The sequence below is a fragment of the Molothrus ater genome, chromosome 3 (assembly GCF_012460135.2).
Source record: "Molothrus ater isolate BHLD 08-10-18 breed brown headed cowbird chromosome 3, BPBGC_Mater_1.1, whole genome shotgun sequence".
NCBI lineage: Eukaryota > Metazoa > Chordata > Aves > Passeriformes > Icteridae > Molothrus > Molothrus ater.
Genome location: NC_050480.2, coordinates 55,736,603 through 55,750,145, shown reverse-complemented (window position 1 = coordinate 55,750,145; position 13,543 = coordinate 55,736,603). Strand labels below are relative to the sequence as shown.

The 13,543-nt window shown below is 38.0% G+C and overlaps 1 protein-coding gene across 1 annotated transcript in view; it reads left to right on the top strand.

Annotated features, from left to right (window-relative positions):
- ARMT1 (acidic residue methyltransferase 1) overlaps nucleotides 1–12,629 on the top strand; it is a 46,965-nt gene extending 34,336 nt beyond the window's left edge. The window contains exons 10-15 of the mRNA XM_054514306.1: nucleotides 756–1,073; nucleotides 3,743–3,943; nucleotides 5,717–5,890; nucleotides 6,660–6,902; nucleotides 7,461–7,697; nucleotides 11,153–12,629. Of these exons, the coding sequence (XP_054370281.1) occupies nucleotides 756–1,073; nucleotides 3,743–3,943; nucleotides 5,717–5,890; nucleotides 6,660–6,902; nucleotides 7,461–7,697; nucleotides 11,153–11,350 (1,371 nt within the window). The 3' untranslated portion in view covers nucleotides 11,351–12,629. The remainder of the gene's footprint in view (nucleotides 1–755; nucleotides 1,074–3,742; nucleotides 3,944–5,716; nucleotides 5,891–6,659; nucleotides 6,903–7,460; nucleotides 7,698–11,152) is intronic.
- Nucleotides 12,630–13,543: the final 914 nt, after the last annotated feature.

The following is a 13,543-nucleotide window of genomic DNA, read 5'->3' as shown; positions in this document are numbered from 1 at the left end:
TGGTGTCATGGGTCAGGATGCACAATTCTTTCTGTCTGGTCTGACCTGTTAGGTCAATATTTATATACAAATGATATAGATACATATGTACTGGCTATATTTTATTCCTTCCCGTCCAAGCCTTGGTTTGTCTGGTCCCTCACTTCTCATTTCTGTGAATAAATAATCTCAGGAATTTCTGTCACATAAACTTTTTGTGAGATAAACTGATCTCAGAGGTCACCTCTTATCACCGTGTTCAGGAATTGTGTCTCTGGTTTTGGTCAGCTCTGAATTGTCAGGCAGTTGGAGCTGATCGTCACTGCAGGTCCCTTCCAACTGAAATATTCTGTTCTATCCCATCCTTTCCTCTCTCAGTTTTAGTACTCTGGCTTTATTTGTGATGCATCTTTTTCACTGCTTGTTTTTCAGGCCATATTGTCTGGATGGAAAAGTAAGATTTCAATAGTTTTACAAAAAAAAATTGGTTTCATTCACCTGAAAATTTTATTTATGTATTCCTTTTTGCAAACGAATATAAGGGGTTAGTCTTTAGTGTGATTACAGCAGACTTAAGGTTTTCATCAATTTCAGTGGCAGTTCCCCTATGAGACCCTTATGTTGAGCAAGTATCAGGAATATGGGTCCTAGTTTCTCTGTCTGCAGTACCTGTTCCTGAGTTAATTTTTAATTAATTAATTCCTTAATTTGTATGTTGTGGAGAGGGTTTATAACTGATTCTAAAAAAATCTTGTTTAATTTTTCATGCATTTTAGGATCTTGACAGGGCTATAATAAAGAGGCAGAGTTTAGAGATGGAGAACAGAAACCTCCAAGAGAAACTGACTGTTAACCAGAAAGCTTTGGACACCTCAAAGCAGGAGCTGCACAAGCTGAAGAAATCTTCCAGTGAGTTAGATGCAAGCTTGAAGAGTAGCAGAGAAGAGGCCAGGACTGCTCAGAGCTCTTTAGAGGCTTTTAAAGAAGAAATTGCTGCCCTGCTCAGCTGTGGGTCTGCAATAGTTAAATCTTCTGAGAAGGCCATTTTGGAGAGGATCCAAGAAATAAATTGCAAAGAGAAGAATAAAGAAATAGTAAGTCAGCAACTACTGCACTTGCCCAATGTGTGTATTTATTCTGTTTGGGTTCTGTTTAATTTTATTCATCTGGTAGAGTGTTGGTTCTTTCTGCTTAGGTTTTGGAATTACAGAAAACTTTAATTTTGCTGTCTATTTATTTAAGTTAATAGGGGAAAAGCATCCATGTTTTACTAAACAGGAAGAGTTCAGAAATTAAGGTAATAATAGATTATGTTAAGAAGAAAAGACTTGGAGTGGTCTTTCAGTTGCAACATTGAAATTTGGTTTCTGTGCCAGCAGACATCAAAAGTGGCTATTGGGTTGCTATGATTTAGTAAAACCTGTGAACAAGTATGGATTTGCTGCTACAATGGTGACTTCAAGAACTGACTTCTTTCTCAAAGCAAATATAATTGATGAGTTGCCACAGGCAACTTCTTTCCCTCCAATCCTAAAAACCTGCACCTAAAAATAAAGATTATTTTTACACTTACATCTAAACATTATTCAGCATCCAAAGAAGGCAAAAGGAAGTCTCTGGCTTGAGGCATTTGGGCTGGTGGTTTGCAAAGGTGTGTTTGAATGTGTAGATAGAGAAGGGACAGCTCAGGAGGAAGGTGAATCAGAATGCCAGGAAAAACCAACTTTAATATTCTTGCTAGATTTTGAAATTCTAGCATCTCCTGCTAATGTGAGCAGCAAATGGTTTTGTATTCTGTCCAAGGCTGGAAATAGTTCTTGAAAATATTCTGTGAATTTTGGTGAGGTACTAAAAAAAAAACAAACCAAAACAAAAACAACAACAACAAAAACCACAAAAAAACCCAAAACCGAAAACAAAACAAAAAAAAACACAAAAAAAACCATAACAAAAACCCATGCCATTGTCCTTCTTGCCTACCTGAGCACATTGTTGGCTCAGTTTCAGCCAGCTGTTCACCAGCAGCCACACACCCTTTTCCACCACGCAGCTTCCCAGCCACTCTGCCCAGCCTGCAGCAATGTTATGACCCAAGGGCAGGACCTGGCACTTGGAACTGGCACTTTGCCTTGTTGAACTTCATACATTGGCATCAGCCCATTGATCCAGCCTGCACAGATCCCTCTGCAGAGCCCTCCTACCCTCCTGCAGATCCATACTCTGACCCTGCTTTGTGTCACATGTAAAATGGTTGTCGTCTGAAATTATCTAGTAGCCACATTAAAACAAAAAGCAGGAAAGGGGTTTTTATTTTGCAGGTTGACTGCTCAAGCTGCATTAGTCCTAGGAATGAGAAGTTGTAGAGGTCAGAACTGCAGGACCAAAAATGCAGCCTTTATAAAATGATGGATTAGGCATGGGTGGGTAACAAGGCTGAAACCTTATTTTAGGAAATGCCTACCTTGTGGGTTGTCCCTAAGTCAAGGATGAAAGTTACACCATGATGCCCCAGGATCATAAAATGACAGCTTCTACTCTGCTTCTGTGGTATAGTCCTTCACTTTCTCATGGATTTTATGGATCTTTGAAGCCTCTAAAACCCCCTCTGCAGCCTGATAAAGAGGCTCTAGGTTCCCTGGCAGTAGTGCATCTGAACAAATGCTTGTTCCTGTTGGCTGATGTGAAATGCAAAACAGCATAAAATATGTTTGTGGGTTCTTGCAGATTTATTATTGTTTAGTGTTGTCTACTGCACAAGCATCAGTAATTTCTCAGTGGTTTTAGGCAAGTTGGGGGCAAACTGTATTTAATTGCAGTTTGAGTTGGAAACCTTTCAGTGCCATTAAAATGAATGAGAGCTCTGTATACTTACTGTTAATTTTATTAACAGGAACCAACAAGATGTTTAAAATTAAGAGGCTGCTTGGAGATTCGTGCCTGAACACTGAGTTTCAAATGCACTATAGTTAACTATATGTAACCAAATAATTATATGACATTAAGAAGAATACAGAGGGAAACAAGCAACTTGGTGTACAGAACTGCCTTTCAGTATTTGGCAGTAGTGTAAACAGATGCTTTAAAGTATTTAATTTATAAATACTTTACAATTTAATATCCATTGCATTATATGTAGGTGTTGTAAAGTTAACAATGAAGAATTAGAAATTTTTTCAAAATTGTTTTAATTGCTTGTTTTGAGATTTTATCCTTTTATCCTTGGGCTCTGGCTAGATTACAGAAATTATTATTACTAATATTTTTTAAAGCACAATCTTTTGAACACTGCTTAACAGTTACCAGTTGGGAAACACTCCTCTGAGACCTAATTATCCATACCTACATTCTCCCCTACATGCTGCATGTATTTTCTAAATAACTTATATGCTTTTTCTAATCAACTCCTCAATGGAATAGTGATTTCTTTGGCCTATTTCAAGGAATGATAGCTGACTACCAAGTATTGCTGCTGCGCCCACATCTTTGGAAACTTTGTGTCTGAATTACTTTGTATTGATTTTTTAATACAAAGTAATTGTATTTGATTCGTCTTATTTATAGTATCTGCTGTTCATTTTTGGGTGTCTCCACTTCTACAATTTTTTGCTGGTGGTTCCAGATTTTTCTTTTTGACTTTTTAAAGGCATATATTTTAAAGATAGATATTTTGCCCTAATTTTAATAATTTGGTGATTTATCTTTCATATCCTTCTAGCATTTCCCACCTAACCCCATATGCTTTGTTGTTTTGCTTGCTCCCTAGATGGTATCTCAGCTTGAAACACAATTAGCTAAATTGACTAAAGCTTTGGAAAATCAGACCAGATTGTACCATGAAGCCCTGGAGAGGAGCAGGAAAGCTGAAAAATGTTCTGAGAATTTCCACGATCAGCTGAAGCACTTGGAAGAGGAATTATTAAATGGAGACCTGATGCAAGATGGTTTGAAGCTTGAGAAACAAAAAGTAGTTGCACACATTATTTACTTTTGAATAGAAGTCACTAAAGGCAGAGGCACAGCTCATTGTATTACTTTGGTCTACTGGAGCAGTGCAAGTAATGTGAAATAGCAAAGTCAGGTGTAGGGAGTAATAATACCTTTTCTTTGACCAACAATTGGAAGATGTAGCTAAGCTTTTGAATTCATTACTGTGAAACAAAACAAATAAAAAAACCTGACTCCCCCCCCCGCCCAAAAAAACCCCAAACAAACCCACCAAGCAAAAAAAAACCCCAAAACTAAACTAAACCCCAAAACCAGTTTAAAAGAAGTCCCTGTCAATACCCCATCAGAAGTCCTTCAATTATTCTTTGATCTCAAAATTTCTCTCATCTTTATATCTTTCTCTAAAACATAATATGGTCTGCAATCTCTCAAGATCTTATCTTGTGTCTTTGATTCTTTTATATTATTAGGCAATTATGACTACTAGGGTTTTTTGTCTAATTCTATGAATGAACACACTGTTAGCCTATAACTCATTCACATACCAAAGAGTTTGAAAAATGACATAGTACCTGGAAAGCCAAACGCTACAGCTATGAAAAGCAAAGTTGCAGCATGTTGCCAGGCCAGGATTAGTGCTTAGAGGAATCAACAGTTTTGTGCTATTTGTTTTGTCTTAGACTATGATAAAATAACTTTTTTGAATGAGGCATCCATCACATTGGGAGAAAACTAGAAAAAGGAGCTGTTCCTTCCGCTTTGCTTCCTTTGTGAATAACGTCTGGCCCTAGATTCTTAAATTATTCTCTACAATTTGCTGCAATGATTTTTTTGCAATTTTTTTCCTGTCAATGAGTAACTGCAGTGCTTGTCTCTGCTGCTGCTGTTTTTAATTATTTGAATCAGAAATATCATGAAACAAAAAGGTATTCTTGGTAATGAACAAATGGTGAAACTGTTTTGTTGGTGTTTTGGGTTTTTTTTTCTTTTTATTTATTTTGTTGGTTCTGTGCAAAGATAATGGTTTACACCAGAAGTAAGAAGAGACAAAGGGAAAGAGTTCTTAGTGAGGAGGGTTTTGGATTTTGCAAGAGAAGCTCATTGAGAGCAAGAGACTAAAGCAATTTTTAAAGAGCAGGATGAAAGAAGGAAAAATTGGATTAAATGCTATTAGATATCTGTATGTATTCGCATCAGTAAACCAGATGGAGATGCAATTAAAACAACCTTAAAAGCAATTTGTAAACCAGTAAATTATCTCTTGCTGTTTCAAAGAAGGGCTGAAGGCTGATGCAGGTGTTAACCTGCATCTCCTCAGACTACATCTTATGTCATTCATGGCACCACTGGTTCCAGTTCCCTCTGTTTGGAAGCTCAAGTATGGGGCAATCCCAGCACTTGCAGCATTAGTTAGGACACAGCTGCCCATTCTGACTTCTCCCTGCCCATGCACGGCCATGTAAAACAACAGAGCTCCAGAGAGGAACTGGAGTCAGAAGCAGGGACCTGCCTGTTGCTGCAGAGAAGCAAAGCCCAATTTTTCTTGCTAAGAAGATAAATACAGTAGATCTAGGGATTTTTGGACAAAGTAAGTGTTGACTAAGAAAAGGACATATGGAGAATTTGCAGTTGTGTCAGGAGTGTGCCCAATTACACCCTTTCAGTATCCTATTTCTTGTAGTGTACTTGTACATATTGTTGGCTGACACTATAGTGGAGATTGCTTTTAAATTGTACTTCACGACTTTCAATGAAATTTTATTATTCTTCTGCCCACTTTCCCACATCTCAGTATCTGAAATTTCTGGAGCAACTTAATGAGAAGATGAAGCTGGACAGTCTAGCAGCAGAGGTTGGATTTGATATGGCCATGGATGTGATTCTGGCCCGGGTAGAGCAGTTGGTGAAACTGGAAGGGGATGCAGTGGTTGAGAACAAGACTGTGGCATACAGCCTCAGAAGGAAGGTATGCAAAAAGACATACCATTCAAAGATAAACATATGGCTGTGTTTCTGTAGTGGCTTGCTAGAGGCAGCAGACTGTATATGTGCAAGGAATTTCAAAGATATCCATGATGTAAAAAGACGATAGTGAATGTTTGCAAACTGTGCAAAAAGACTGCATATTGAAATAACTAAACCAACCCGTCAGTTGAATGTGGTACTGCTTTTCACAACTTCTTAGGAAAAAAACAATGGATGGATGTTTATATCTGTATATTTTACTACTTTTTAGTATGCATTTATAGTTCTGTAAACAACTGCCAGTAATATTTAAATCTAAAGGGATCTGCCAAGGAGGGAGGCACATTACACAAACTTCTCTAGAAACTGGTAGGGTCTTGGTTGTACTTCACCAAGAATTGCAACATTTCCAACAAGAACTGTTCCTTCATGCAGTTGTTCCTACAGGAACAAAGCTGTTCAAATTTGGTCAAACAACCCTCTGTCATCCTGTTATGACATAGGGAAATCTTTTGGGTTCAGGCTTGTCAGATTGGTATAGAGCTGTGAATTGGGTCTGTTTGAGGTTTAAAACAATAGAGAAGCACAATGAATTTGTAATACAAGGAGTATCAAGTTAGGGTATATATGTTGATACTTCTTCACAAAGTTTTCAAGAGAGGAAAAGGAGTTCAGGTTATAAATGCAACATGAGGATTAAATTTGCAATTATGTAGTACCACAGTCTCTCACATTTATTTTTTCAAATGCCCTTGTGTTTGGGAATCAAGTTGAAGGCTCAGAAAGAAAAGCTTGAAAGCAAAGAGCTGCACATGAACCTTCTGCGGCAGAAAATAACCCATCTGGAAGAAGAGAAGCAAGTAAGGGCTGCCTTAGCTGTGGAAAGGGATGAGGCCAATCTCGCTGTCAGAAAGTTACATAAGATGATAGAGAGGCTACAGAAGCAGCTTGATCTGGCAAGGGAAACAAATACTGATCTCAAAGCCAAGCTGTCTGAAACCAGTGAACTTAAGGTGAGTTAAAAGATTACATTTGTACTTCCATCCATTTTTCTATTCCATTTGGATACAGCTGGACTTAATTTAAAATAAATGTGTTCATGGAGAACTGCTCAAATCTAGGTGGCAAAACCAAATGTAATACTACAATATTTTACAATTTGTCTTGATATGCTAAGTAGCATCTGCAAAGCACAATGTAAATTTTTGGGCTATTTTTACCAGCAAAACATTTGACAACTCTTTTTAGTACTCTTTCTCCAGGAAAGAGTGTGAACCTTCACTGTGGATTTTCTTTTCTGTCCAGATACCTCTCTTCACAAGAGAGGTATCTCTGTATTCTCTGTGGAGAATTAACTGTCTTTGAAGGAAAAATCTTTTTGTTAATTGTGTTGAAATAGGCCTGTCTCCTTAAATAACTTTTCAGTTCACATGTACATGTGATGATTTAATGAAGAACCCAAAAGAAACCACACTAAAGTGCTTATTTGTGATCACTCCTGATATTTTTACTGTTTGCTCAAGTTGGATGAAAAAGTATGACAAATTTAACACTTCCTTATCTTATTGCAGATCAAAACTTTGGAGCAGAACAGAACAATAGAAGAACTCAGTAAGTCTCAAGACAAATTGGAAAGAATGAAAGAAAAAGCTGAGAAACAACTTAGATCTGCCAAATCAGAACTTCTTTTAAAGGACCGTAAAGCTACTGAAGATAAAGAAAAGAACAAAAATATGTTAGAAGCAGTTACCAGTGAGATGAAGGTGCTTAAAACAACCCTTGCAGAACTAGCAAAAAGAGAGAGACAGGTAGGTGTATAGGTATTTGACAAGTGCTAGGTGTTCCTTAGAGGGTAGGAAAATGGTATATCTGGAGCAGCTACCCAGCTGTGCTTTAAATTGTTCCAAACATGATCAAACAAGGAAATTTTAGCTCACACTTGTGAACCACAGTGACAGTTGTGATTGCAAAGCTATTCTTCAAGTTAAGTTTTGCACGAGAATAATAAATACAGGCATCATTTTCTTTGCTCATCACAAAATATTACATCACCTTTTAGAGAAGTATTAAAATGCTGTAAAATCCTAGCATCTCTCTTAAGGTATGTCTTTTTCCAAATATCATAAGTATAAAACTTACTGACTTCTCATCTGTTTCCTTTTGTTTCTCAGACATTTCATCTCTTGCACTTTCTCTTTTCCAGTTGTAAGAGATTCAACCAGATAAAGTGATAGGATGAAGGAAGCAGCCTCAAGTTGTGCTGGGGGGGGAGGGAGTTTAGACTGGATATTAGGCAAAATTTATTCACTGACAGCATAGTCAGGCATCAGAACAAGCTGCCCAGGGGAGTGGTTGAGTCACCAGTCCTAAAGGTATTTAAAAGACACCTAGACATGGTTTAGTGATGGGCTTGGCAATGCAGGTTAGGAGTTGGACTAGAATCTTAAAGGTCCTTTCCAGCCTAATTGATGCAACAAGCCTGTGTTACTGTGTCTAGGCCACAAATTCAAAGAGTGTTGGAAAATACAAGAAACATCCCTCTCTCCCTAGAACTTTATTAGATTTCCCAGCTAAAAATTTTATGGCATATGTTGGCCTTAACAGTGACTCTGGATGAATTTTAAGAATGCTATTTGAGAAAATTAGTCTAGAAAAATTTTTTATTTTTGTGAAGAGAAGACCAACAACCTGGGAGTCTTTTTTTCCCCCCTGGAAATCTTTAACACTGTTTTGTTTTATAACAAAGGTTAGAAGTTTGAAAGGAAGTTTTAATTTCTTCATACATCTCATGAGGAAACAAAGCATCTGGCATAGAGAAGATATTAATTATATGCAGGAAATTATTCCATGGAGTCATACATTGAGTATTGTGCTAAAAGCACAAGTACAAATGTTAACTTTTTACCATCTGAATCCAAGGGGTTTCAAAACACTTGAATATTGTTGGAATATTCGTTGGGCTTTTCTTTTTGGTCTCTTTCTGTTGGAATAAGACCCCTTCTACTTTCTTGTAGTTACAGTGTGAAAATTAAATATAGCATCTGCTTTTTACTTCCTCAAACCCTAATATCTTGGGTTAATTCTCCAAGTTGCATTAATTTCCTGTTTTTTACTTCTGCTAATTTTACTCACTGAATGGAAGGTGCAAAGAAAATGTAGCAGGAGTGTTGTTGTCTGCAGCATACCTTTGTGTTTGAGTCTTTAGTGCTGTTTATTTCTCTCCTTCATCTGAAAGCTGGATCTTTGCAGAGAGCTGCCTTGATCTTTCAATGTAAAGTCTGTATGGAAACAAATTCCAGGTTTGCTGCCTCTTTATCCTGTCTGTGATCCAGATGTTTAAAAAAAATCTTTACCTTCTGCTAAATACTACTTGCCTAGCACACTGTGAAACGCCTGCATCAGTGACCTCCTGAACTAGTGTAGAATATAATATAATATAATATAATATACAGGAACTTAGGGGTTTTGGTGTAACGTTGTTCCAACATTTGATCCAAGACATCTCATTGCCTAATACAGATAGTTGGGTCTGAATTCTCAAATCACAGAATCATGGAATGGGTTGGATTGGAAGGGACCTTAATGATGATCTACTTCCAACACACCTCCCACAGGAAGGGACACCTCCCACTAGACCAGATTGTTCAAAACCCCATTCAGTCTGACCTTGAACACTTCCAGGGATGGGACACCACAAGTTCCCTGCACAAACCTGTTCCAGTGTCTCACCACCCTCCCAGTAAAGAACTTCTTCCTAATATCTAATCTAAATCTCTCCTCTTTTAGTTTAAAACCCTTCTCCATTTTCCTCTTTCCTCTCCCTGTATATTTGTGTAAAATGTTGCTCTCCCTTTTTTTTTTTTTTTTTTTTTTTTTTTTGTAAGCCTCCTTGAAGTCCCGGAAGGCTGTTATAAGGTCTCCCTGGAGCCTTCTCTTCTCCAGGCTGAACAACCCCAGCTCTCTCAGCCCATAGAAGAAGTTCTTCAGCCCTCTGATCATCTCTGTAGTTCTCCTTGGGAACTGTTTAAAGGTCCATGTCTCTCTTGTGCTGAGGACTCCAGACCTCAGCTCTGTTCTGTACTGGTGTGTTTCTGAATCAATGGCAGCTCCTCAGAGTTTGAAACAAACTGCCTTTGGTAAAGTCTTAGAAACTGAGACCTTGTTTTCAGGAAAGCTGCAAACCCTTTTCCTCACAGAGTTAACTGCTTTAGAATTCTGCACAGTGTTCTTGGGGGTGGAGACATTTCAGGACTGTCCATCTTCTCCTTAACCTTAGCCCTTGGCAGGATTGGTGGAGTGAGAATGTTGCCACATCAGAACATGAGTCCAGCTTCTTAATGGTTCTGATGATTTTGTGGTATTTTGAGTCTCTTTCCTGCTTGGGAATGGGGATCTTGGCATTCAAATAGAGAACAAGAAAAGCATATTTCCTAAAATAGTAACATTTTCCTGTTTTATGTGTTGATAAGGAGTATTAAGGCATTTGTCATTTTGGCTGTGTAATTTATTGTCTGTTCAAGAGGCCTTGAAGTTTGATAATGATACATATCGTGAGCTGAGAAGAGTAAATAAGCAGTGATGACAGCCACTTGTGCATGTCTATCCATTTGGAACTGCAAAGAGAAAGCTGGTGTCTTTAATTAATTACTTTACCAAATACTATTCCTATGACATTTTCAGCAGCTATGCACAGAAGAAAAACAAGCATTTTCTTGAGCTGCATCTTGAATTTGGGCTGTATCCTGATTCAAATCAAAGTCAGACTGCAGGATGTGCCAAAAACTTCCACCTTTCTTCTAACCTCCTCCTTTCTTTTTTCTCAAGAAAGTGCAGGGTAGAGGGGAGAGTTGGCAGATGGTGGTCAAGGACAAGCAACTACCTCTGCTCTGGGAAGTGCCCACCAGAGTTTCCAGTTTGCATAGTTTTTGGTCATCTGGATCAAGTAAAAGTGTGTTTTCCTCAGTTTTTGGAGTTCAGTCAGCAGGGAAGATATGCTTGTGAAAGATACTAAAGAAACACTTGAAAACTGTTTTACGTTTGAGATACTTGACATCTCAGCTGTTTGTGTTTTGTGATTTGATGCATGCCCCAAAGGGCTGTTTCTGCCCTCTTCTGCTCTCTGTATTGAGCAACAGCTGAAATGCCTATATTTAGCCCTGATAACACAAGTGCTTGTGTTTGTACATATGCCTATATGTCCATGTTTTCCCTGACATCTCCTTTGCTACCCATTTGATTTATTCCTTTCTGTTTGCCCTTGCAGCTGGCAGATTTCCGAGAGGTGGTCTCGCGGATGCTGGGCCTCGACATTGCCAGCCTGGCTCTTCCTGACTATGAAATTATTTCACGCCTTGAAGGGCTGATCCACTCCCATCAGCACCACTTCTTCCCCTGTGTCTGCCTCAGAGATGTGGCAAGGACCCCAGAGGAGCAGCAAAGAAACCTCCAGCTTCTTCACTGAACGGAGATGGAACAAAGTAAAATTTTCTGTTTGCTTCCTTACCTGCTGGACCTCCACAGAAAACAGATCCCTATTTCTGTTCCCTACTCTAGAGACACCAACTAGGGCTGATTTTTAGAACTTCAACAGGGAGTCTGATTGGAATGGGTAGAGTCAAGCCAACAGCCTGGAGATGGCAAACAGAAAATCCCTGGGCAGCTTAATACTTCAGTTATGAAAATGATAGGCAACACATCAACAATGCCCTCAAGTTGCAGTGCAGAGACATTGAAGTCATGGGTCAGCCAAGGTCAGCTCACAGTTTTGAGAAGTTACTGAGAAGTACTGAGAAGTTACTTAAGTGGCATTCCTTGTGTTTTACCTCTAGGTGACAAGGATGAAATCAAGCAGGGGTTGCTCTGCTGCTATTCTTCTTGCCACCTGGGACATCTCTGCATTTTTACACATAAGGGCTTTAGCTTCAAGATAATTGTCTACAAGTTAGATGATTATCTTAATTTTGGAACAATAGATTTTTTTTCTTCTGTTGGTTTCTTTTGTCTGCTTGTATGGCAAAACAAAAAATTTAATTTTTGCGGCAAGGGCTTTGTCACAGGGTCCCATCATGTGCCTCATATAAATATATTTGGTAAAATTGAGTGTTGGCCTTGGTCATGATGTCTTGAAAAGTTTGCTTCCAGCTGCTATATTCCTTGGGCAATTAATCCACAGTGGCAATTCTTCTGGGTTAATGAAAAATTATTTTAGAATTCTTGTTCACTACAGAAAATAGCTGAACTACTAAAGTGTTTATTTTCAGAGAAGTGATGATGAGGTGTACAAAACTACCTCTTAGTAGTAAAAAATGCTTTCTGAGTGTTGTTAAACATCATGATTTTAAAAAAATAAATATAGACAATAATTCTGCTTTAATAGTACATTCAAACTTGATTCTGTGATTTTAGTTTTCTCTTCCCATTATATGTTTTGTATGGTTGTCTAGAACAGAAAGATGACTTAATTATTTTTGTCTTGACCGTTTGTGGGCTTTCTACAGTTTCTCAGCAAATGACGACCCACTCAGTAAAACTGAACACACTATTTTAAGAAAAATGACACTTTTTCAAGTAAGAGTGGTAATTTCGGTATCTGGCTGGGGACTTAAAAGATGTTTTTATTTCATTGGCTTCTGAAGAGTTGTTTCTCATTGACTTGCTGTAAAATAAAGAAATAAACACTCAAGCTTTTGTAAAATCAGTCATTTGAGAAGACAGAAATAAATGTTGCATAAATTCCTATACTCCTGTGGGTAACTGGATCGAAATCAATTTAATTTTTTGTTTTGTAATGTAACATTGCTTTGGGCGGAATGACTTCAACCTGAAAGAGAGCAGGTTTAGATTAAATATTAGAAAAAAATTCTTTTTTGTGTGGGCAGTGATGTAGGGGGATACAATAAAAGAAAGTAAAGGTAGTATAGAAAGTAATCTTACCCCCTTAAGGAGTTGCAGCTGAGCCAATTATTAGAGATTGGGAACAGGGCTGATGTTAACAGGCCGCAGCTGTAGCCAATAATGAGAAGAGTGCTATAAAAGAGTGGATTGGGTGGTTGAGGAAATGGGGAAACTGGAGTTAGTTGGTTGCTGTGAGGACAAGGAAGAGTCAGTGCCTAGAGGAGCTGCCTACAGAGAACATCAAGGAGGTATGAAACTCTAGCAATGTGGAACCCTTGCAATGTAATGACAATAGAACTCTTGCAATATGGTAATAACACAGTGAGGCACAGAGAAGTTGTGGATGCTCCATCCCTGGAAGTGTTCAAGGCTGGATGAGATGTAATTTTTAGGCATGATATGTTAACTGTAGATTTGGAGGGTGGAAAAGGATACAATAATTTTCTAATTCTTTGTGAGATAATACAAGTAGTTTCACTTTGTGTTTTGTTGTTTTTATTGGCACTTCTTTTTGATTTGTTACTAAAGAACAAAACCCATTTTCTTCATCTGCATTAATAAATATAATACGAAACATGACTTACTGTATTTTGAAAGTTAAGTAAATTGAACTACAAATTCAGGTCCATGCAGCCTAGATAATACATTTATAACATTAAGAAATAGTCTCTGAGAGTGACAAATATAAAGTAAGGTTGCATTGTAAAATGATTTCCTGATGTCTGCAATGAGACTTGAAGTCTTTTGTCAGGTCCATGAG